This window comes from Panthera onca, chromosome A2 (genome assembly GCF_046562875.1).
Source record: "Panthera onca isolate mPanOnc1 chromosome A2, mPanOnc1 haplotype 2, whole genome shotgun sequence".
In the NCBI taxonomy this organism is placed as follows: domain Eukaryota; kingdom Metazoa; phylum Chordata; class Mammalia; order Carnivora; family Felidae; genus Panthera; species Panthera onca.
The window spans coordinates 69,227,652-69,248,578 of record NC_138340.1 but is presented as its reverse complement, the minus strand read 5'-3'; the positions used below and the strand labels follow the sequence as shown (position 1 = coordinate 69,248,578).

Sequence of the window (20,927 nt, the reverse complement as noted above, 5' to 3'; positions counted from 1 at the left end):
TCTCTCCCTCTCTCTCTGTCCCTCCCCAGCTCTCATGCTCTCTTTCTCTCTCTCTCTCTCTCTAAATAAATAAATAAACATTAAAAAATAAGAGTACACCACAGCTAGAATTATTGACTACTAAGTGAAGAGGTAGGTAAGAAAGCTGTATTTTCAGATTTGAGCCATCATTCACTAATTGGTGAAATAAAGAATCTGTTGTTATAGATCACCCTTCCCCTAACATCACCAGAGAAGAATTTCTCGTCAAAGAAACACATCTCATATTTTTAGAGAAATGGCAACTGCGGCACTCAGAGTGAAGAAACAGAAGTCGAGGAAAGACAAGGAAAGAAAAATAGCTGCGGAAATGTGATTTCACTTTTCACTTATCCTCTTACATAAATTGAAAAGTAAAGATTTCAACAAAATTTACACAGTAATTTGCCTACATTTAAACATCACCTTTGGGGTGCCTGGGTGGCTCAGTTGGTTAAGCGTCCAATTCTTGGTTTAGGCTCAGGTCATGATCTCATGGTTTGTGAGTTCGAGCCCCACATCTGGCTCTGTGCCATTGGCACAGAGCCTGCTTGGGATTCTGTCTCCTTCTCTCTCTGTCCCTCCCCTCCTTGCTCTCTACCTCTCTCTCTTTCTCTCAAAAGTAAATAAATAAACATTTGGGAAAAAAATCTTAAAAAAATCCATTTTAATTGTACAGCAATGTTTGCTTTTGAGGAAAAAATTATTTGAGTACCTACTGCCAATAGGATGTAGAAAAACCTTGGGGCACCTGAGTGGCTCAGTCGGTTAAGCGTCCAGCTTCGGCTCAGGTCATGATCTCAGGGTTTATGAGTTTGAGTCCCATGCCGGGCTCTGTGCTGACAGTTCGGAGCCTGGAGCCTGCTTCAGATTCTGTGTCTCCCTCTCTCTCTGACCCTCCCCTGCTCACACTGTCTCTCAAAAATGAATAAACGTTAAGATTTTTTTTAGAAAAACATCAATTATATAGCTTCAGAAAACACACCTATTTTAACATAAGAAACATGTTTTGAGACTTTACCCATATATTTTCTAAATTTGAGCCCATGGTTTTATCCTTTTCCTTAATCCAGCCATTTCAAAATTATCTAAATTATAATGTTTTACAAATTATCCTCAGAACAGAAATGACCTTAGCCATCAGAATTATGTAATTAACAGACATAGTTGAAGCATTAAAAATCCCCTTTATCAAGGCATGTGCATACAAGAAAAATATGTAGTTGCCAGGACTGCTTACCAAATGTCCTAAACATAATTTGTTATTAAATACAATTTTAAATACATGAATATTGTTGTCATGGTATGTAATGAAGCAATTGTAATTGCAATTGTAATTTCTAATCCTCTCTCTCCATTAATACATAAGGGGCCTGGGGTTCTTTTCTTATAGATTGACTGAATTACATAAAAAATCATGTAACTTGGGCGCCTGGGTGGCTCAGTGGGTTAAATGTCAGACTTTGGCTCAGGTCATGATCTCTCAGTCTGTGAGTTTGAGCCCCACGTCGGGCTTTGTGCTGACAGCTCAGAGTCTGGATCCTGCTTCGGATTCTGTGTCTCCCTCTCCCCCTCCCCTGCTCACACCCTGCCTCTCTCTCTCTCTCTCTCTCTCTCTCTCCCTCTTTCTCTCTCTAATTACATGCTAAATACAATAGTTAGACACTGCATTAACACCAAAAATATCTAGACATAGTTCATATTTATAAAATACTTATATTTTCAGATTGTTTGAAACTGAGTTTTTACATTCTAAAGGGTTTTTCTTTCTATTTAGTACTTGGCGATCTTATTATTTGCTCCCTACATGTAGGGTTTTTCAAATTAACCCTTTACATTGCTAAGAGAAGTGAGAAAAATTAATAAACTTATTTAATCAGAAAAATTAAAGCTCAAATGTGTTCCAGGGCTGAAGAAGATGTTGCTGAGATTGTGTCTATAACACAAAACATAAATAAAACAAGAAAAAAAGCAGTCCCATAATAGACCCCCTCATTGCGCAATGCCTAAGACCTGTCTACTTTAAAATATAGAGTGACTGCATTAATCTTTATTAAAGTATTTTTGTCTGTGAAGCTAATAAAATTGCTTCATGTAATTTCTTGCAGTTTACTTTTCAACAGCTCCACAGTCATCAGCTTCACGGAATAGGGAATCCTAACGCCTAGTTTTACCATTGGCTTTAGTTCAAACACCAAGAGTTTAACCTGTCTTGGGTTTGTTTTATACATATAGGGTTCTAAATTCATGCAAAAATGCTCTCTCAGGCTTTTTAAAAGACATATTAAATAAAACATAATTATCACTTATAAGTCCTCCGGGGTACTAATTTTCCTTGATAGCCCCAATGACTGCACCATTATTCATCACTCTGAAATCCCTCTGAATTGGGGGCCGAATGCGTCATGCTATTGAGAGGAAAATGATTGCATGATATGTAATTTATGGACTTTATATGAGTTTGATTAGTTTCATCAAAATAAATTTATCAAGATCACACTCGTTATGTTCAGAAAAATAAAAAAAAAAATAATTTGACCGTCAGATTATCCATCCAGCTCACAGGAAATAAGATGCAGTGTTCTTAACTTAGATGCTACTAGAATTTCTGAGAATTCCTACTTCCATGCTAGGACTTCTAACGTATGTGTGCACATACGTGTGCACGTGTGTATAAATATGTGCATGTACACATACATGTATGTGTGTATATGTTTTTAATTTGTCATGACCTCCACAATCATACACCATTATTTTACCTTGCCTTTTTGTTTTTATTTGTTTAATATATTTTATTTGTTTGTTAGTTTGTTTTCTCTGTCATGAGTTGCCTGTCACTGGACTATCTTTAAATCTGGGAAATTTTAAATGATGTGTTTTTTCCCTCCAATATAACAAAAGTAATAAATTATCACCATATAAATGTTAATGATACACACAAAATAATTAAGCAATTAAAAATCATAACATCTTGGGGTGCCTGGGTGGCTCAGTCGGTTAAGTGTCCTACTTTGGCTCAGGTCATGATTTTGCAGTTTGTGGGTTTGAGCCCTGCGTTGGGCTCCGTGCTGAAAGCTCAGAGCCTAGAGCCTGCTTCAGATTCTGTGTCTCCCTCTTCCTCTCTGCCTCTCTCCTGCTCTCTCTCTCTCTCAAAAATAAATAAACATTAAAAATAATCATTACATCTTGACTTCGGATGTACATTTTCATATATTTCTTGTCATTTTTCTATGCAAGTATCTCAGATTGATTTAAAGTTGTATATCCTATATTTTTGACTTTAATGTTTTGTCCTGTATCTTTCACATTATATTATGTGTTGAATCTTACCTAGTTTCATTAAAACTTGATTTTAGAAGCTGTGTAACAGTCACTGTATGGTTTTAACATTTTAACACATTCATTAGGTAACTTCCTTGCTGTTGGTCATTTTTGAGTATTTCCAATTTAGGGATGACCTCTGTAATAAGCATGGGTCTGGGCCTACTTCCCACTGATCTTTCTGGAATCTCCTCCCAGGAATATTACTTCAAGCACCAGTGGGCCACACAATCTAAAGCCCTGTGACTGATCTTTCCAGATACATTTTTCTCCAGAAGAAAAGTACCAATTCACCATGTAAGTAATCATATACCAAAATGCTTGAGTCCCTGTAACCTTGATGATACATATTGATTCTAAAAATCTTTGCCAAGATTATATGTGTCAAGTTTGAAAAAAAGACTAGGGTTTTGACTGAGACTGCATCAAGTCTATAACTGCTTTTGAAAAACTTGACATTTTTTAAATTGAGATCGTCCATCCAAAGACACAGCATATTTATTCATTTATTCAAACCTGAACTCTCTGAACCAAGTGTTCCAACGGTCTTCATATTTAGAATGCTTGTTATTGTCTTTAAAAAGAAAACTAGATACTGTATATCTTTCGTTTTTGTTGGTACTGTTGAGAATTATTATTATGCCCCAAATATTTTCTATTTGGGTATTGCTGTCCATACCCAAATAGGCTTAAGTGTATTTTGCTATCTCTAAGTCATTTAGAATGGAGTACATAATCATAGTATATGTAAAATTGATATTATTTTATTTTTTTCCTAAGTATTAGATGTACATATTTCCTTGTCTGCAGCATCGTGTTTTACTTACATTTGACTTAATCAAAAAATTTTAATTTCTTACAGTAAAATGTTATTTTCACTTGTATATTTTGTAACTTTAAATCTTGAGAGCCTCAGGCACCTGATTTTATGCTAATCTTTCTAAATCTGATTTTTCTTTTCTGCTCTGCTCTTTAATTAATTTGAGTTCATCTGGATATATATCCTAAATTATGACAATGTTTCCTTTTGTCACTTATTAATTAAATCAATCCTTTCTTAATTCTTGTATTTTTTAGTTCATCAGTATGATATTATTTTATGTAATTTTAGAGCTTCCCAGGCTTCTTATTTTCTTTCATCCTTATTCATATTTGTGTTCTTTTGCTACCTTTTTAATCATAGTTACTTAATAATATGCTTCAATATCTGGTAGGTACAGAAAAAGGAACCAATCACTGCCAGGTTTACCTTGATAGATAGTTAAAATACATCATGTCACTTACTGCTGGAAATGACCCTTAGGGCATATGTGTTAATATTTCAGTGTCATAAATAATGACTCCTGAGGTTCAGAGATATTTTGTACACAGCTCACTCAACAAACAAGCTGAGGGTTATTGGTTTATCTAAATCCATTTTATTTTTTTTCTCTTTTTAAAGCTTTTAACTAGTCTCATTTGTTTATGTTTTCAGATATATGTTTAATTATTTTACAATTTTAAAAATTCTGAGGGTCATTTTTGGAAAGCTTGAAATTAATTAAGAGAGCAGCCGAGGTGTATAATTGTGGTTTCCAAATACATGTTGCTTATTCCGGCCACACAGTTCAAATTCCTAACAATCCTTTGGAGTTTTATTATGCTTTACAATAAGGATCTAGTTACAACCTTGGGCAAGACAGCTGGTGGCCAATATATTTAGTATGGTTATCTAGGGGGAAATTTATCATCAACTAATGGCATTGTGACAGAGTAAAAAAGGAAGTTCTGAAATTATGCACAACAAAACGTGGGCCAGGAATGAAGACTCAGTCTTCCTTCTTTAATTCATCACCTACACACACTCAATACACACACTCCGCCACAGTGGAGCCAGGTGGTGTAGACCATGTACTCTCAGGACTTCACGGTTCCTAATAATCATCATCATAATAACAAAACACATGCAACAACAGTCCTATTAATACAACAAGTAGTTATCATTTATTGAGGGCTTGATCAATGCCGTGCTCTCTCTGTATCTAATTTCATTGAATCCTCAAAACTCGGTGAGGATTATACCATAATTTCCATTTAATAAATGAGGATATGGAGACATGACCAGCTATGAGTGATGGACATGAGATGGGGACGGACGTCCTTCTTAAGTGCTGTGCCTACTGCCCCGGCTGGTGAAGGCCAGGGCAAGAGGCAGAAGGTCTAAGGAACACCTTCCTGTTTATTTCTACCCCTTGAAGCTGATATGAATGCACCTGTGGTAGCTATAGGTGGCAGCAGCGATCCTTGGGAGAAGGAACCCTGCATTTTTTTTCTTTTAAGATGTGTGTTACGTTGGCCAACCGAACTAAGTCTTTCCAGCAACTTCTCAAACCTTTGGTCATCTATCTAGATAGCTGCTTCTCTGGCAGCTTTCTGAAATCTCAAGGATCATGCAATCATTAGAGACAAGAGCTTAGAACCCTGACAATTCTGCTTTATGGCTCCGTAATTACAGAGCTCCTGGAAATCACAGGTAAACCTTAATGTGTCCAGTCGTGCATTGAAAAGCCCTCCCAACATATAGCTGGCCCTTGGTTTTATAGACCCAGATAGGTACTGAATTTCAATGAGTGAAGTATGGTTTGCGAGAGAATTTAGCCAGTATAGACTTTTAATCTACATAATTCCGGTTCAAACATGGCTCGAGCAGATTCCTTGGCCGGTATTATCTAAAGCACTGCCTCAAATCTATTTTTCATCTTATTCATAGACACTTGATTTACATAGCAGCCATTTAACTGATAGAATTACGATGATCAAATTAATTTAACCTGTGTAAGCAGCCAAGTTGGATCATTTAAACCAAAATCAACATTGAGGTCTAAATCATATCATGGGCTTTCTACCTGGATGCAACGCACCATTTCCTCATATTTTAAGTGAGGAAAACAATCTCCTGCAAGCCCCTCAGCCCCTCAGCTGCCCCCTCCCATACCCCCACCCCCACCCCCACCCCCACCGGCAGCTTTGAATCCTGTTTCAGGATCATTCTTACTAGATCTGGCCACTTTTGGAAAGCAGCCATGTTTATCGGCAGCAGGGGAGCCCCAGGAGCTCTTGGCATCTAGCAGCTGTAGCAGGGCAGCTGCCTCTCAGTGTTCAGGTTCACCTCCTGGTGAAAACACAATCATCATATTTTGGAGTTCAGAGAATCAGCGTCCCTGCTGAGTGACTAGAGACTCCACACGCGGAAACAGAACTACCCCTTAACCAATGGCCAGATTTCCTGTCCAGCTGCAGATCACGGGAGTGAAGAGAACAGCTTTGCACAAGTCTATCTCTACACTGGAAAATAAACGATGGCCAAAGGCCAGTTTCAAAAAAAAGGATTTTGTAGCATCGAACACATGCATGCCTATCTCCTAGGAAACGATACAAAATTCTTTCCTCGCCTATAAGAACTTTGTAGAGCTAATGATTTTCGTAATTTGCTGCACATAAAAATACTTCTTTCTGGTTCTCGATTCAGACTTTCATTCAGTAGGTCCTGGGTGGAGTCTTTGAATATGAATTTTTAACCAGCTCCCTTGGTGAGTCTGGCTTAGGTCGTCTGCACTACACTTCGAGAAACACTGTTTTAGAGTCTCGTTCAGTTTTGGAATAGTGGCAGTATTATGTACTTATGCAAATATAATTATAAGGAAAAAAACAACAAAAACAAAGATTTACTGTCCCTCTCTGTTTCCCTTTCCTCCAGCAAACATGAACTCCACTTGTTCCAGGCACCTGGTGGATTGCAAATGCAAATTGTAATATTTGGAGCCTACGAGTTATAGTTGGGTGACCGACTATCCCCTGAGCCTGAGGCTTCCCAGTAGGGCAGAATCCAGCCAGGAAATGAGGAAAGCCCCAGGAAAAATTCCTACACTACACTACAAGGCACAACAATGGCTTCAAAGTTAAGTGTAAACAAGTTGCTTTGAGCCCTGAAAGAGGAAACAACCAATTCTAAGACGAAGGAGGAAGCTTTATAAAAGAATTTGCATTTGAGTAGGAACTCAGCAAAGAGGGAAGGGCCCACGCAGGGAAAACACAGTTGCAAAGTCACAGAGGTAAAACAGTATCTGAAAATGTTGCAGAAATACCAATTAAGAAGATTATGGGCGTGAGGATTGGGAAAGCGGGAGCAACAAGGCTGGAAATTACACCACGCAAGTTTGCGATGGTGCTTTGGAAATAGTAATTATATCATACTTGCTCTGTTGTGATCTTTTCAATGCATTAGAATTTAAACAGGCAAAGTATTAGGAGCTGTTGCAAGAGATGCGGAAAGTGAACAGGCTCCATCTTGAGAACAAAGTCTCTATTGGTGGAACAGGAAAAAAAACGCAGTTGTTCAAGGTTATCTTAAAGAGACCATTTGGAAGACTGAATAACTGATTCATTGTGGCAACCGGAAGAAGAGGAAATAAGAACATTTTCAAGATTTCCACAAGACCTGTGGATGGTGATCATGTTGTTAAAAGGATTGGGGAACCCCGGAGGAAGAACATTTCTTTTTGGTGAGGAAACTAAGACAATAAACTCAGTTTTGAGTTGTTTGCGTTTGGGGGCCTAACCTAGATATCACTGTGAAACAAACCATCCTACAACTCTTTATTATTTCTCAGGAGTTAATGTCAGCTGGGCTCAGCTGTAAGGTGTTGGTTGAAATAGCAGCGAGGGCTGAAGGTAAGGGTTGGCCCGCTTGGGCTTCTGTCAACTCAGTAAGGCGGTCTCAAGGTAGCTGTCCTTTTATGACACCTGGCTTCTAAGAGGCCAACAGCAGAAGCTAGAAAGCCAACAACAGAAAGGCTAGGTCTCTCGACTGGTCATTGCAGTGCTTGCATAACATTACCTTACACCTTCCTGTCTAAGTGTCTCATGCCAGCCGGGCTGGGGGCGGGGGGGCGGGGGGGGCAGGGAGGAAAGGCCCCACGTGTCAATGGGTACAGTCAACAAAGGTGCAGCCCTCTCTACCCTGCCACAGTGCTTGTAGAAGGCACATGTGGAGATGCACTGGGGGACCAGAGTGAACCGCAGTCTGGCTCTCCAGAAAGAAATCAGAACTGGAAACAGGGGTGGAGGAGTTTTCTGAGGGAAAGTTAACAGTGGAAATCCTAACAGTGGATGAGAAGTTCAGGGAGTTGAGAATGGAAGAGGTCTACATTCAAGAGAGGCGTTTTGGGGAGAAGCCAACAAACGTGAAACTCTACCAGCCTATCAAGAGGACACGGGAAGACTGATGTTCCTAGCAACTGCGCAGGACAAGACAGGGGAGGTGAGGGGACCGGGCTGGGGACTGACTGCAGGGCTGGCAGGGAAGGAGGTGCTAGGAAGGCGGAGTGGGCGCCGGCGCCCCCTGCCGGATGGTGGTTGGCGGCTAGTGCCTTCAGTCCAATTTGCCAGTTTTCCAGGCGTGGGGAGGGGTCCAGCCGCCGGGAAAGAAGAGAGGGACAAAGGGAGGACTGGACGGTGGCCTGTGGGGGGCACCTTTGGCTCCTGGAAGGGGGATGAGACGGGAAGAAGCAAGTAGACAAGGGTGTGTAGAGGGAGGTGTTTGGGGAGGCGCGAGCGCTCCAGTACGTCTGGGTGTTCCCTGTGAAGATGGAAGTAGAATCAGGAATTTCTTCCTCCTCAGAACATCTACAGGACATTTTTTCAATGTCAGTTATGGGTGCACAAAACTGAAGTTCAAAAGAACTGGCAATGAGAAAACAAGGGGTTGCAAAAGCCAGGTTTTGTCTATCTGTTTGCTTTATCATTTTCCCTCATTATTTTGGTTTTAATTGTGCATTAATCAAGTGAATTGAAAAGGCGATGTCATAAACAGTTTAAAGCCGGAGGGTCCAGTCACATGCTCACTAACTTTTGGAAAAACGGGACTAGCTATATTAAATGCTAGTTAAATGTATCTTTATCTTGTGATACGTAGATGTTAATAGGCTCTTCTTCCATCTTTTTTTTTCATGTAAATTTCTGTTTTTAGGAAAACTGGTTAATTGTATGACAATTTGAACATTCTATCTAGGTATATATACAGAGTTACTTTCAGTTAGTGCTTGTCCTACAGAGAGACAAAAATCCTTTGACAGAAAAATACTATGAATTAAGAGTTGAGTAATTCAGCCTAAATAATTTACTCAACCAAGTCAAAGACTATCGTGAAGAGAAAAGGCCAGATAAACCAGCCTTTTGTAACCCAGGTTAATATTGCAGTGTCTTATGTACCATGGATGAAGCATGCCTCCTGGTAGCGAAAATAGACAAAAGGTTACTATCTTGGCCTGTAAAAGCAAGATTTTAATTTCTGTGTCTTCATTATGTCTTGCCTTTAATAGAACAAGGGGGAAAAAAGAAGATGCATGATGAATGGAATTTACAAATATTGTGTTTGCTCACAAAGAGAGGAAGTATGTCTCCCATTTTTGTGTCATTGTGCCTGGCGTAGAAGCTCTTGGAAGGATGGAGAGTGAATAAATGAAGCATGGGTATTGAAATCAGCTTTATTTGGACATAACCTGGAAAATTATAAAGCAAAATTATAAATCAGGATGTAGGTGTTACAGTGAATCTACTATATAAATATCCATCCCAGATACTGTATTGTATACAATAATTGTGCAAGCTCAAAAACTTACACACATATAGAATGGGTGGCTGGGCAATCCCAGCTTCTGAAGTAGTTAAAAAATGTTACTAAATGTATCAAAAATATTTTCTAGTATTTCTACTGGTAGAAAAACATAGACATGAAAGATTTGGATATATTTCATATTAATCTTTGCTATAAGCAGATGGCTTTGGATGCATATCTGGATGCTTATGCATGACGTCTACATCCTTTCTTCCATATGCATATATCTATGCATATCTGGATGCATATCCATGGATGCATATCCATGAAGTCAGCATCCTTTCTCCCACTTTGCTTTAGAGAAAACAAGTCAAGCTGGTGGTGTGGTGGAAAATAAGCGGTGATTCCTACTTGAAAACTGTAAGAAGATATCTAGAGTTCTACCATTTAGCTCCAATCACAATACTGAGAAAAATATATTAAGATAAGTTAGCTATTTTGAGAGTAAGTTACCTAATCCAAAAGTAAATAATTTAGAAATAGAACATTTCATTCCATGCTTAAAATCCTCCATTGGAATAGGTAACCCATTTGATTTTATTCAGTGGAACAGATTTATGATCTCTAGTTTGGAGTAGTCTATGTAGGCTAATAATTTCACTTCCATGATTTGGAGTTCTCCCTAATAAGGTTGTAAACTGTCTGCTGAGGGTACTCTAATTTTGCATATAGTGTCTAGCTTCTGTTTTTATCTTTGCATGAAGGGGAGGAGGACAATGTCTCCAAAGATGTTGAATCTCTATTAAATAATGGACACAAAAATTCTAACCACTAGGGGTGTGTGCGTGCGTGTGTGTGTGTGTGTGTTTCTGTGTGTTACATATGCATATGTGTATATACATATGTATACATATACATATATATGTACATATATATTCTAGCTGTGGTCTCTGTGGTCTTGTTTTTTAACTTGGGAAACAAAAGAGATGATAAGGAGGAAAATGAGACAAAGCCACACAAACTGAGCCTTAGAGAGGCTAAGGGGCTAAGCTATTTATTCATCAGACTGGCAGAAACTGCCAGGACCAAGGCAAACTCACCCATGTTTAAAGGCGATGCAAACCCCCAGGGACCCTGAGTCAAGCTCTCCACACATCATATCCATTAGCACGTGATGAATAAGAAGGAAGCCTAGGTTGGCACACATTATCTTAAAAGTGCTGTTCACCAGCAAATATGTAATATACATGTACACATGTATCTGAAACTATCCTAATGAATGCCCAGGTTTTTGTATTTGACGGCTAAAGTGACCTTGAATGTTAGCAGTGTCATTTGCTACTACCAATAGTAGTATCAATACTTCTTCAATGATAAACAGTGAAGGGAAAAACTTAAAGAACGATAAATTAAGTATTTTTATGCCGCCTGCATCCTGTATTATTACGTCAAGTGTTTGAACAAAATACAGAACAGTCACGGGGTCGTGCAGGGGACTGCTCATTCCAAGAACCCTTTATCCCCCATCAAGGTTAAAACTTCAATGAGTTTCCATTGGCTGAGTGATTGCATAAATTAATGCTATTCAGAACAGCTTTAACTTGCACAGCTGACTTGGGAAATGTGTGACTAAGCTCCTAAATTGGCATCGAAGGCACATTTGCGGGGAGTTGCCGAAACCCTGCACTACTTACTGCCTTTCATCCCCCCTCACTTCCTCCCATTATCATTATCACTTTCATCACAGGCAGCTGAAGTTTCTCCTTCAAAATCAAAAGCCCTTGGAGAACAATCCTGCCTTCAAGCTAGGGGCCGCTGAAAATGTGTTGTCTCTTTCATTTACATTTTGATTAAGTGAAAGTCTCTTAATTTGGGCCATTATCGATACATAAATCTGTAGAGAAAATGAACATGCATTTATAATGCGACCAACATGACATGATTTACTGTTCTTCTAAGGTGTAAATACAGAAGGAAAAAAAAAAAAAGTCCAGCTCTTAGGTCCCCTGGACGTGTACACGGCCAGAGACTAACGGGGCGACTCACGTCCTCTGGGAAGGCCCCGCGTGCTTCATCTCGTCATCATTCCAACTGCACTACGTCTCCAATTTTAAAACCATCATACACAAACCTGTCTACTCTACTTGACCGATCTTCCTGTGGGAAGGTTTGTGAGTGGTAAAATGAAAGGCTCAAAATGGTTTTCCATACCTGATTGTGGACTTTGTTTGGGGATTTTGGCTACCGCTTGAGGGCTGGAGGTGGAGTGCATTCGCTGGTTGCCAGAGCTGTGGATGCTGCTGGGAATGGCCACTGAGACATTCTTGCGAGGCTTCATATCCTGCAGCCACATGGGCGAGGCTTCGAAGGCCTGCATCCTCCTAGCATGGCTGTTGGCATTGACTTTCAAGTAGGCCTGGGCTTTGTGTTCCTGCAGCTCTCCGTAATTAGCGTCCGTCACCCTGCATTCATACAAGCCTTCATCCTTTTTCCTCACTTTGGAAATCTGAAGCTTGTGAGAGATGTCATTGCCTTGGACTTTCACTGTCTGAAAAATTGCAGGTGGAAAAAAAAAAAAAGTGCTACATCAAATGATTTTGTTCCCATACGTGCTCCTAAGCTTGCTAATGTTGGAAAATGAAAGGGTCTTAATAGCCTCGTAGCCACAGTCAGAGAGCTATTTATTTTCTCAACAGTCAAATACGAAGGTCGTATTTATCCCATTGCACTAACAACTGGCTTCACAAAATCATGGGGTAATTAGTTCAATCCGGCCAGCGCCAGAGTCTCTCAGCCGCGTGGTCCCCAGATCCTAGGTTCCAGGTCTGCCATTTTCCAACCATGGGATTGACCTCCGCCTGGTTGGCTCCGTTGAACGAAACACGGACATAATAAGGTAAAGGATATAGTTTGTACCGCCTCTTGTCATCGCTTCAGGCTACAACTCTGAGAGATCACAAAACTATGTTGTTGGGGACACCAGGGTTTAAGTGAGAATGTGTTTTTATCCCTACATTGGGGATGCCTTACTAAAGGTAGTGACACAAGGCTTGAATATTAAGTATTCTTCTCAAGTGTTTGGTGCAGGCTTACCAACAGTCATGGGGTGGCATGACTTGGGGTGCAGATTAATATCACCTGGTCTTATGGGCAGAGTACATACTTCCGGCAATGATAGGGTTTTTATGCTACTGGAACTGGAGAGGCCATCAATCAGACGCTGGTTTGATTTCCAAGAGTGAAACCGGCTTTCTTATTTCTTCTAATAATTTTGATGCCAGATTAACAGCAAAATTATATATAATTGTAATATGTAAGATTATATATAATTTTATATTATGTCAAATATACATATACACATAGATATCCATAAGTGTCTTTATCAGAACAGCTAGATTTTATATACATCATATATTATCCATGATTGACAGGATGATGGATTTCATAAGACACCCAGGATTTAAGGCCTTGGATGATTTTGAAAGGCAGGGAAAGAAGTGAAGAAGGCATACACTTTCAAATGCCCCAAGTAATTAAGAAAACTTGGGGAGCGCTCATCTGTTTTTACCTACAGAGTTGTATACAGTTTCCAACAGTTGAACCATAACCATAGTATGTATTTATTTGTATGCAAAATTACTTATAAATATACTAATACTATAAAAATAATGGGGACTAATCATTTCAAATATAGTCAGTTGAGTCTCCTAATAAAGTTTGAAATAGTTGGAGTACTTATATGATTATTTTTTTACAGTAAACTGAGATTTGGGGGTTTGGATCCGTGATTCTCAGCACTGATTGCACATTAGAATCCTCTAGGGAGCTGTTAGAAAATGGTCTCATTTGGATTAATGTGGAAACATTAAGTCTGCATCTCCAAGAGGTGAAGCTATCACAATGTTTCATAAAAGAATACCTGAGAATTCTAAGTTAACAACCACTGGTTTAAGACACATGACATGGCCAAGGTCACCTTGTAGGTAAACTGGGAACAAACTACTTTCTACCTCAGTTTATAACGAGAATTTTTTGCTGATTCACTAGATTTTATTAACCTTTGGCATAGATAATACTGTTAGTCGCAGTATGTAGTAGCTGTGTGCATGACCGTGTTTCTTAACCGCATGCTTCCTTAGTTCAGGATGTGGGAAGCTATTTTCCTTACCGCTTTTTGGAAGATATAGGCGTGGGTGAAGGGTGAAACCTGACTAGTCAGTGAACAATCCAGCCACATATATATGTATATAAAATGAAATACTTAAGAAAAGTATTGCCAATAATTAATTTTACCCGTGAGCCTTTCTAGCATCGTGTGAAAACAATAATTGTGTGATAGCATAATAATTGAATTAAAATATTCTAAAGTCGATAAGTTTATGAAGGTAAATTGTAGTTTTGGGTTTATGTCTTATTTTTGTTTGATATTTGCTTCCATGTTTAGATTATACATTTACATTTATTTTATAAAGTATTAGTTTCATATTATAAAAATTATAGAATATACAAAATATTATGTATTTTTATAAAATACATGTATTTTATAATTTACATATATCAGTATTTTATAAAAGAATTCCTAAACATATATACGCTAAGGAGACCTTGTACTTCTGATTGTACAACTATTTCATTTCTAGTAATGGAATCTTCTTTATTATTTATGAATGAGCTAGGCAGTTCTATCAATATAAAGTGATTGTAGGAGGTTTCAATTGTGGTGTAGTAAAAAGATACAATTTTCTTTTTATTTCTAATTTCACATAGAGTTATTAAAAGTAATAATCAGGACAGTCGAAATACATCTCGATATTTTCAATAGGTCAACCTCCTCCACTATGTTTTATATTTATATTGGCTTTGCCTTTATATGATTTTGAGCACTGGCATTAGAAATACATGGCATGCATTATGAATCACATTGAAAATTGAGTGTTTTCAATACAATTTCAACATCCCGTTGGATGCTTTAATTTTTTCCTGCCTAGGAAGATTTTCATAAGTTAGTGTTTTACTTCCTATGAAAGGATAATTCTTTCTATGATTTTGAATGAAGATTAGCCTTGCAGCGCTACAGGCTTACAACTATTTATTTAACTGTTAAAAAAGAGTGAGAAAAAAAGCGTCACACTCTTTGGCCGGCAAAATGAGTCTTTAGTAATTGTTTAAATACTTAGGATATTAAAGTAAATAATTTTATTGTGTCATCTTTAAATCGGCTTCAATTTTTTTGGGACCCAGTGAAATAAGAAAGGGAAGACTGGTTCTCGTCCTGCGTTCGTGACATTGTCGTTCTCGGGGACAACTAGTTAAAAGGCTTTTTAAAAAACCTAAAATTCACTAATTTTCACCTGGGGCCTGCCTGGCAGCTGACAAAGGCACGCGCCCCCTGTCGCCTGTCGCTGTGATACTCACGCTGATCTTAGTCCCGTCGTTGTCCGGGTCTCGGTCGGGCACCAGCTCCACCTGCGGGAGAAGGAGACGACGCTCAGACTCGGGACCCCCACGGTCCCCATCCTGTCCCGGGGGCGGCCGCGTGGAGCCTGCCCGACGAGCCCCGAGCGGGGGCGGTAGGACCGTCTCCGGTGGGGTGATTCAGAAAAGAGACCGACGAGGGCGAGCGCGGCCCAGGCCACCGCGGCGCGGGGAGGGGACCGCGCGGGGGCGCTGCCGAGTCGCGCGCGCGGGGAGGTGGGTCCCGGACGCGCCGGGCCCGCGAGGGGGCGCGGGCGCGGGTGGAAGTTTGCGGGGACGGGATTCTGCGTCTTAGCCCAGCCTGCGACCCCTCCCTGGGGTCTCTGCCAGATTTTCCTTTTTATTTCCGCTCCGATAAGGCCGCCGTCTCTTTTGCTGAACTGTTCAATCTCTGCTCGGACCCTCTTTTCCTCTCTCACCGCTTCTTCCCTTTTCCTCTTCTCCTCCTTTTCCCAGCCCTGCTCCGTTTCTCCACACCTTCCTTTCCCTTCTCACCCCACCCCTCCGCCCTCCTCTCCGGGGTGTTGAGGAGTCACCTCCGGGCCCCTCCATCGTTCACTCCCCATACCCTCTCCCTTCCGTCTTTCCTTCTCTCCCCGCCTCTTTCCACCGCCCCCGCCTTCCTTCCCCCACTCCGTCGCTCCCTTGCCCGCCTCCACTTACCCCTCCTCTTTTCCCTTCTCTCTCCCCCTCCCCCAATCTCTTTTCTGACAACCTCAGTCGTGAGAACTGACGCTGTGTGTGTGTGTCTGTGTGTGTGTGTGTATGTGTGTGTGTGTGTGTGTGTGTGTGTGTGTGTGTGTGTGATGGAGGCACAGAACAATCCCTCCCCACCCCACCGTCCCGGAAAGGGGAGGAGAGTGTCCTGGGATGTGTCAACACAGCAGTCCCGGAAGGACAGCTCCACCATCGCCGGTACTAAAAGGAGGAAGTCATTCCCAGTTTTAACTGGGGAAGACTCCACAACAGGACGTCCTCCTTGGTTTTAAGGTGATATCAGCAGGACACATTCCTTCTCACTGCCTGGTATTGCTGGCATCAGTCGCGCTAACAGAACCACGCGGGCCCCCGGGGGCGCCCCCTAAACTGGACACCTAGAGGACTAAGGGGGTGAGTGGGACACACTCAGGGGGGCGTTGCGGAAGACGCGACTCCGCTACCTGCGCACCAGCCACCTCGGCCCCGGGCTCCAGGTCCTCGGGCCCCCGCAGAAACCACCACTGGATCTCCAGGTACACCGAGGCAGAGCCACTCTGGAAAGCGCAGGACATCTCCACATTCTGCCCCTCGGTCGCTGTCACGTTCCGCGGAAACTCGGTGAATTTTGCTGCAAAACAGAAATGCATCTTGTTGGAATGTACACACCACTCTCGTCAGCTTCTCTTTCCTTGAGAGCTCGCTACATTTTTCTTGGACTTAAAAATCAGGGCAACAAAACCCCTCCGTGACATCTCGGACTTTGCCTGGCTCCCCAACCCCCCTTCCTTTGCCTCGTTCCTGTCTCATTTTTGGGATCATGCCTAAATAACTTTGTTGTTGATGAAGTCCAGATAATGGAAAGGCTAACAAGCTTGCCAAATAACTCCCCTCTGTTAGCCAAGATGCCCACATACCTTTTGTCAGACTGCAGCATTACCCAAAACTTACAGAGGGATTCAGTGAGCTACATTTTTGACAAATCTGTCAAGCTGATCTATGAGGAGAGCCTCTTGCGCTAAGTTTCTAAACAATCTATGACTAACTGGATGTTCATATAACAGAGAATGGATCGTGATTACCTGTCAAAATGCACCTTCCTGATATATCAAAACAATGGTTAGCAATTGCGATGTTAAGACCACAGCAGTGAAACAAGTTGCACACGTTCTAAGCTGCGAATATTTCTTTCTTTCCAGATTCACCTTTGTATTTGTTCTCATCAAGCCATCACGCTGCCAATTGCTGTACATCATGGCATGTAAGAATCACACCCCTCATTTGAGTTCAGATTAAAGACTATTTTGAAGCCACCAGAGATATATATTTTTTTCAGTGTTTTCACTATCGATCTGGACACTGCTACTCTGCAAAATTCAGAGTTAAGAAGAAACTCACGAAAATGAAATGTTCCCTTTTCCCCAAAGGCATTTCTTCAACATAGAATGCTTTGGGTGTTTGTTCTTATCTTGTCTAAGGGACACTTTGCAAAGAACTGATGTTTCCCTGAAAGTAGTCTTAGGGAGATTTGTGGGTGATGGAGGTGCACAACTACAACGCACACTCATGGACAGGACTGGGGGGCTGTAGCACTGATTTTGGGTGGGTGCACCTTCCCCCCACTTTTTAAAGAGAGGCACCGTCAGTGTCTCTTTTCAAAATTTTGTGAAATACCAAGACGATCTCTACCGAAGTGGAACCGTATTTATACTTAAAGGAAGTAGCGGATGTTAAAGAAGACATTCGGCTCTGAAAAGGACTTTTCTGTTTCAGCTCCCAGGAGGAAGATAGCATTTCTGCTTGCAGAAGTGATGCAGTCTTCTGGCAGCAGAGATGTGATCTGTTCGTGGTGCTGAAATGATCACTGCAGCCTGCGAAGTCCTGAACAACTGGATTCAGCAGGCTGCTGCTGTTTGTGATGCAAGTCGTGCCTTTTTATGGGTCCTCAGAGGAGTCTGTCCTTTGATAAACACACATGCAAAAGAAGTCGCAAGGACCCAGAAAAAGGAAACTCTAAACCAATTCTGCCTACACTGAGGACTGGCAATGGAGAGCCCCCCATCCCCAGCTCTGTTTGTTTGCGATGATTATGTATGCATGAGTGGTTACCCAGTGCATGCACACAGATACAAGGCGCACACACACACACACACACACACACACACACACACACACCCCTGTGTTTGCGCTTGCACAGGAACCCACTTCATTGTCAGGCACCAACTAGGCTTGCTCTCAAATCTAGCTTGCCTACTATTTAATAAACTTTAAAGAAAAATGCCAAACAGAACACTATTCCACCGTTACTTGCTAAGAATCTCACTACATCTGCTTGGCCGTTCTTTGAATGTAGAGAACACACACACACACACACACACACACACACACACACATTCCACAAGCAAATGTATATTTGCCAATGAGCACACACTTACCTTGAGAAGAGAGCCCTTGTTGTACATATAAAACGGAAAAGAAAACAAATCCAACATACGCCAAAAAGATCCCCATCATTCCAAAAATTGGAGGGGGGGTCACATCAGTGTAGCCGACAGCCAAAAAGCCCTAAAAGAAAGGAATGCAAATGTATCAGAGGCTCGGTCTCAGAGCCCTGGGCGCGACACTGCAAACATCCTGCTGCTGGTTCAGCGAGCACTGGCTTTGGGGAGAGGGGAGCGCAATTCGCAAAGGTTAAAACCAGCTGGCTCGGATTCGGAGAGGCTTCGAGTCCACACTCGGGCTTGCAACGCGGGGAAGTGCCTCAGCTGCTTCGCTGCCTGCTCTCAGCTACCTGGCAGCTCGTCCAACGTCAGCCCACTGCTCCGGCTTGCGTGATCACTGCCCTCCCTAAACGCCGAGCCAGCTCGGGAAGTGGGGAGTGGGCAAGGGGGGCGGGCTGGAGGACTTCACCGGGCTCGCCGCGCCGCAACTTTTCCCTCTAATGGCTGCGATGATGCCTTTAACTCTCTGCGCGCCGGACAGCTCCCCAGCTGCCGGGAACTCGGGCCGGGCAGCCCGCGGCAGGCTTGGGGCTTGGCGGCTCCGTCTACGTTTTCCTTCTGGGGAGCAGGAGCATTTATTTTTTTCCAGTTTGCTTTTTTCCTCCATGGATTGACTCCTTCTTGCCTCGGCAGACCGGATCGCTCGGTGCTTAGGAGGACAATACAGTTGTAGGATTGCGGTGTAGGATTGCGGGGGGCTAGGAGCTGGAGATTTGGGGAGGAAGTTGGGGCATTGTTGAAGAGGAAGGGAGGAATGGGATGGGGTGAAGGAGACTGCTTTAGGGCGAGGAAAACAGTCGTTTGAGGGAAATGTCGCTTAACCAGTTATTAACTGCTTTAACTAGAATGATCACATGCTATTATTCCTCACGAATTTAGTGCCGAACAGCCTCCAGCGGAGGAGAAAGCTCATGCAGGCACCATACCACTCTAGCTGGAAAACGGAGAAGACAAAAAGTACGAAAAGTCACGTATTGAGAGAATTTTCCAGAAAGAAAAACCCACCACACGACGATTACTTTTATTGTATTATTTTTTAAAAAATTCATATGCCCCTCTGCCTTCCCTGCTTCTGTCTCACACGTATTTTGGAATGGGGGAGGGGTTTTAAATACCATTAAGGTCTCCATTGCACGGGTTTTCTTTTTGTTTCTTTGCTTTTCTTTTGCATAACAATAATTATCTAATGCTCCCTAGGATTATATGAATAAGGAATATTCTCCTAGGGAAAAAAAGCACAATAAGTTTTGGAATTTGAAACAAATCCACTTATTTGCCCTGGAGAAGGTTTGAGATAGAGATGTTCTATTTCTTATTAAGAACCTAAAAACAGTGTATTAAAGACTCCATTTGTCCTTATGAAGTCCAACCATTAGCCACTGAATTTAAATCTTTTTAACAAAATTAAAATCATTTCCTATTTAAGCAGAATACCAGATATTTTATTCCCATTATTATTTCTATGCAACTATACCACAAATTTTCAATATTATTTGGAAATATGACTCAGCCTTAACAATGCTGTCAGGAAACCAATGCAGTATATGTATTTTCATTTTACTGGTAAAAAATCTGTAGTTGGTTAATTCCTTCACTAACCAGACCAAAAAAAAAATAACCATAACATATCTGTTGAGTTTTTAAACCACTTATGCTTCTGCTGCTGAATGCAGCAACAACTTAAATGATCAGAAAACCAATACACAATAACTTCATAAGAATATTATTTATTTTCTGAAGATATATTTATTTTTCACTCTGAATATAAGATTTATAAGATTCGAAGAAAGTCATGGGGAATGTTTTACATTGGTTTGTGTTTAGGCCAACAAGACTCCATATCCTTGTATTGAGCAAAGGATTCTGAAGTATGTCATTTCAAGAAAATAAGCTTCTTTATGCCCAAATACTTCCTCACGGAGAATGTATTTAGAGTACGGAAACAATCCAAGTTAATATACTTGCCCCGTACTTAACATTATTTGGAAAATAAACAGAACTTTGCAGGTATTAGATCCTCAGAGGTTAACTTTCAAGTTATCCTTAACAAGATATGTTCAATGTTTATCTCCTGGTTTTAGCTTTAGTTGAATATATAACATAACCATGAGATTAATATGTCATGAAAATGACCTGACTTCAAGGTTATCTGCTGTTCGAACAGTTTCCAGTATAAAGAAAAGGGCATCCATTTTAAGCAAGGGAAGTTCTGAATTAATTTAGCAAAGCACTTCAATTTCTTTTAAGGGGAACTTGATCATTGTAACTATAGAAGTACAATAAAAGTAAGTTGAAAAGTGTTAAAGTATGAGAAAAGCTTT

The 20,927-nt window shown here is 41.0% G+C and overlaps 1 protein-coding gene across 3 annotated transcripts in view; it reads right to left on the bottom strand.

The window, feature by feature from the left end:
* Positions 1-19,388, bottom strand: part of VSTM2A (V-set and transmembrane domain containing 2A) — a 29,233-nt gene extending 9,845 nt beyond the window's left edge. The window contains exons 1-5 of one of the 3 annotated variants that reach the window (XM_060632154.3): positions 18,897-19,386; positions 18,541-18,670; positions 16,570-16,736; positions 15,350-15,400; positions 12,146-12,482 (exon numbers count right to left, since the gene is read on the bottom strand). In XM_060632154.3, the coding sequence (XP_060488137.1) occupies positions 12,146-12,482; positions 15,350-15,400; positions 16,570-16,736; positions 18,541-18,619 (634 nt within the window). In that variant the 5' untranslated portion in view covers positions 18,620-18,670; positions 18,897-19,386. Of the gene's footprint in view, positions 1-12,145; positions 12,483-15,349; positions 15,401-16,569; positions 16,737-18,540 lie in introns of all 3 variants that reach the window. The other 2 variants (XM_060632156.3, XM_060632155.3) reach the window with 2 other exon arrangements.
* Positions 19,389-20,927: the final 1,539 nt, after the last annotated feature.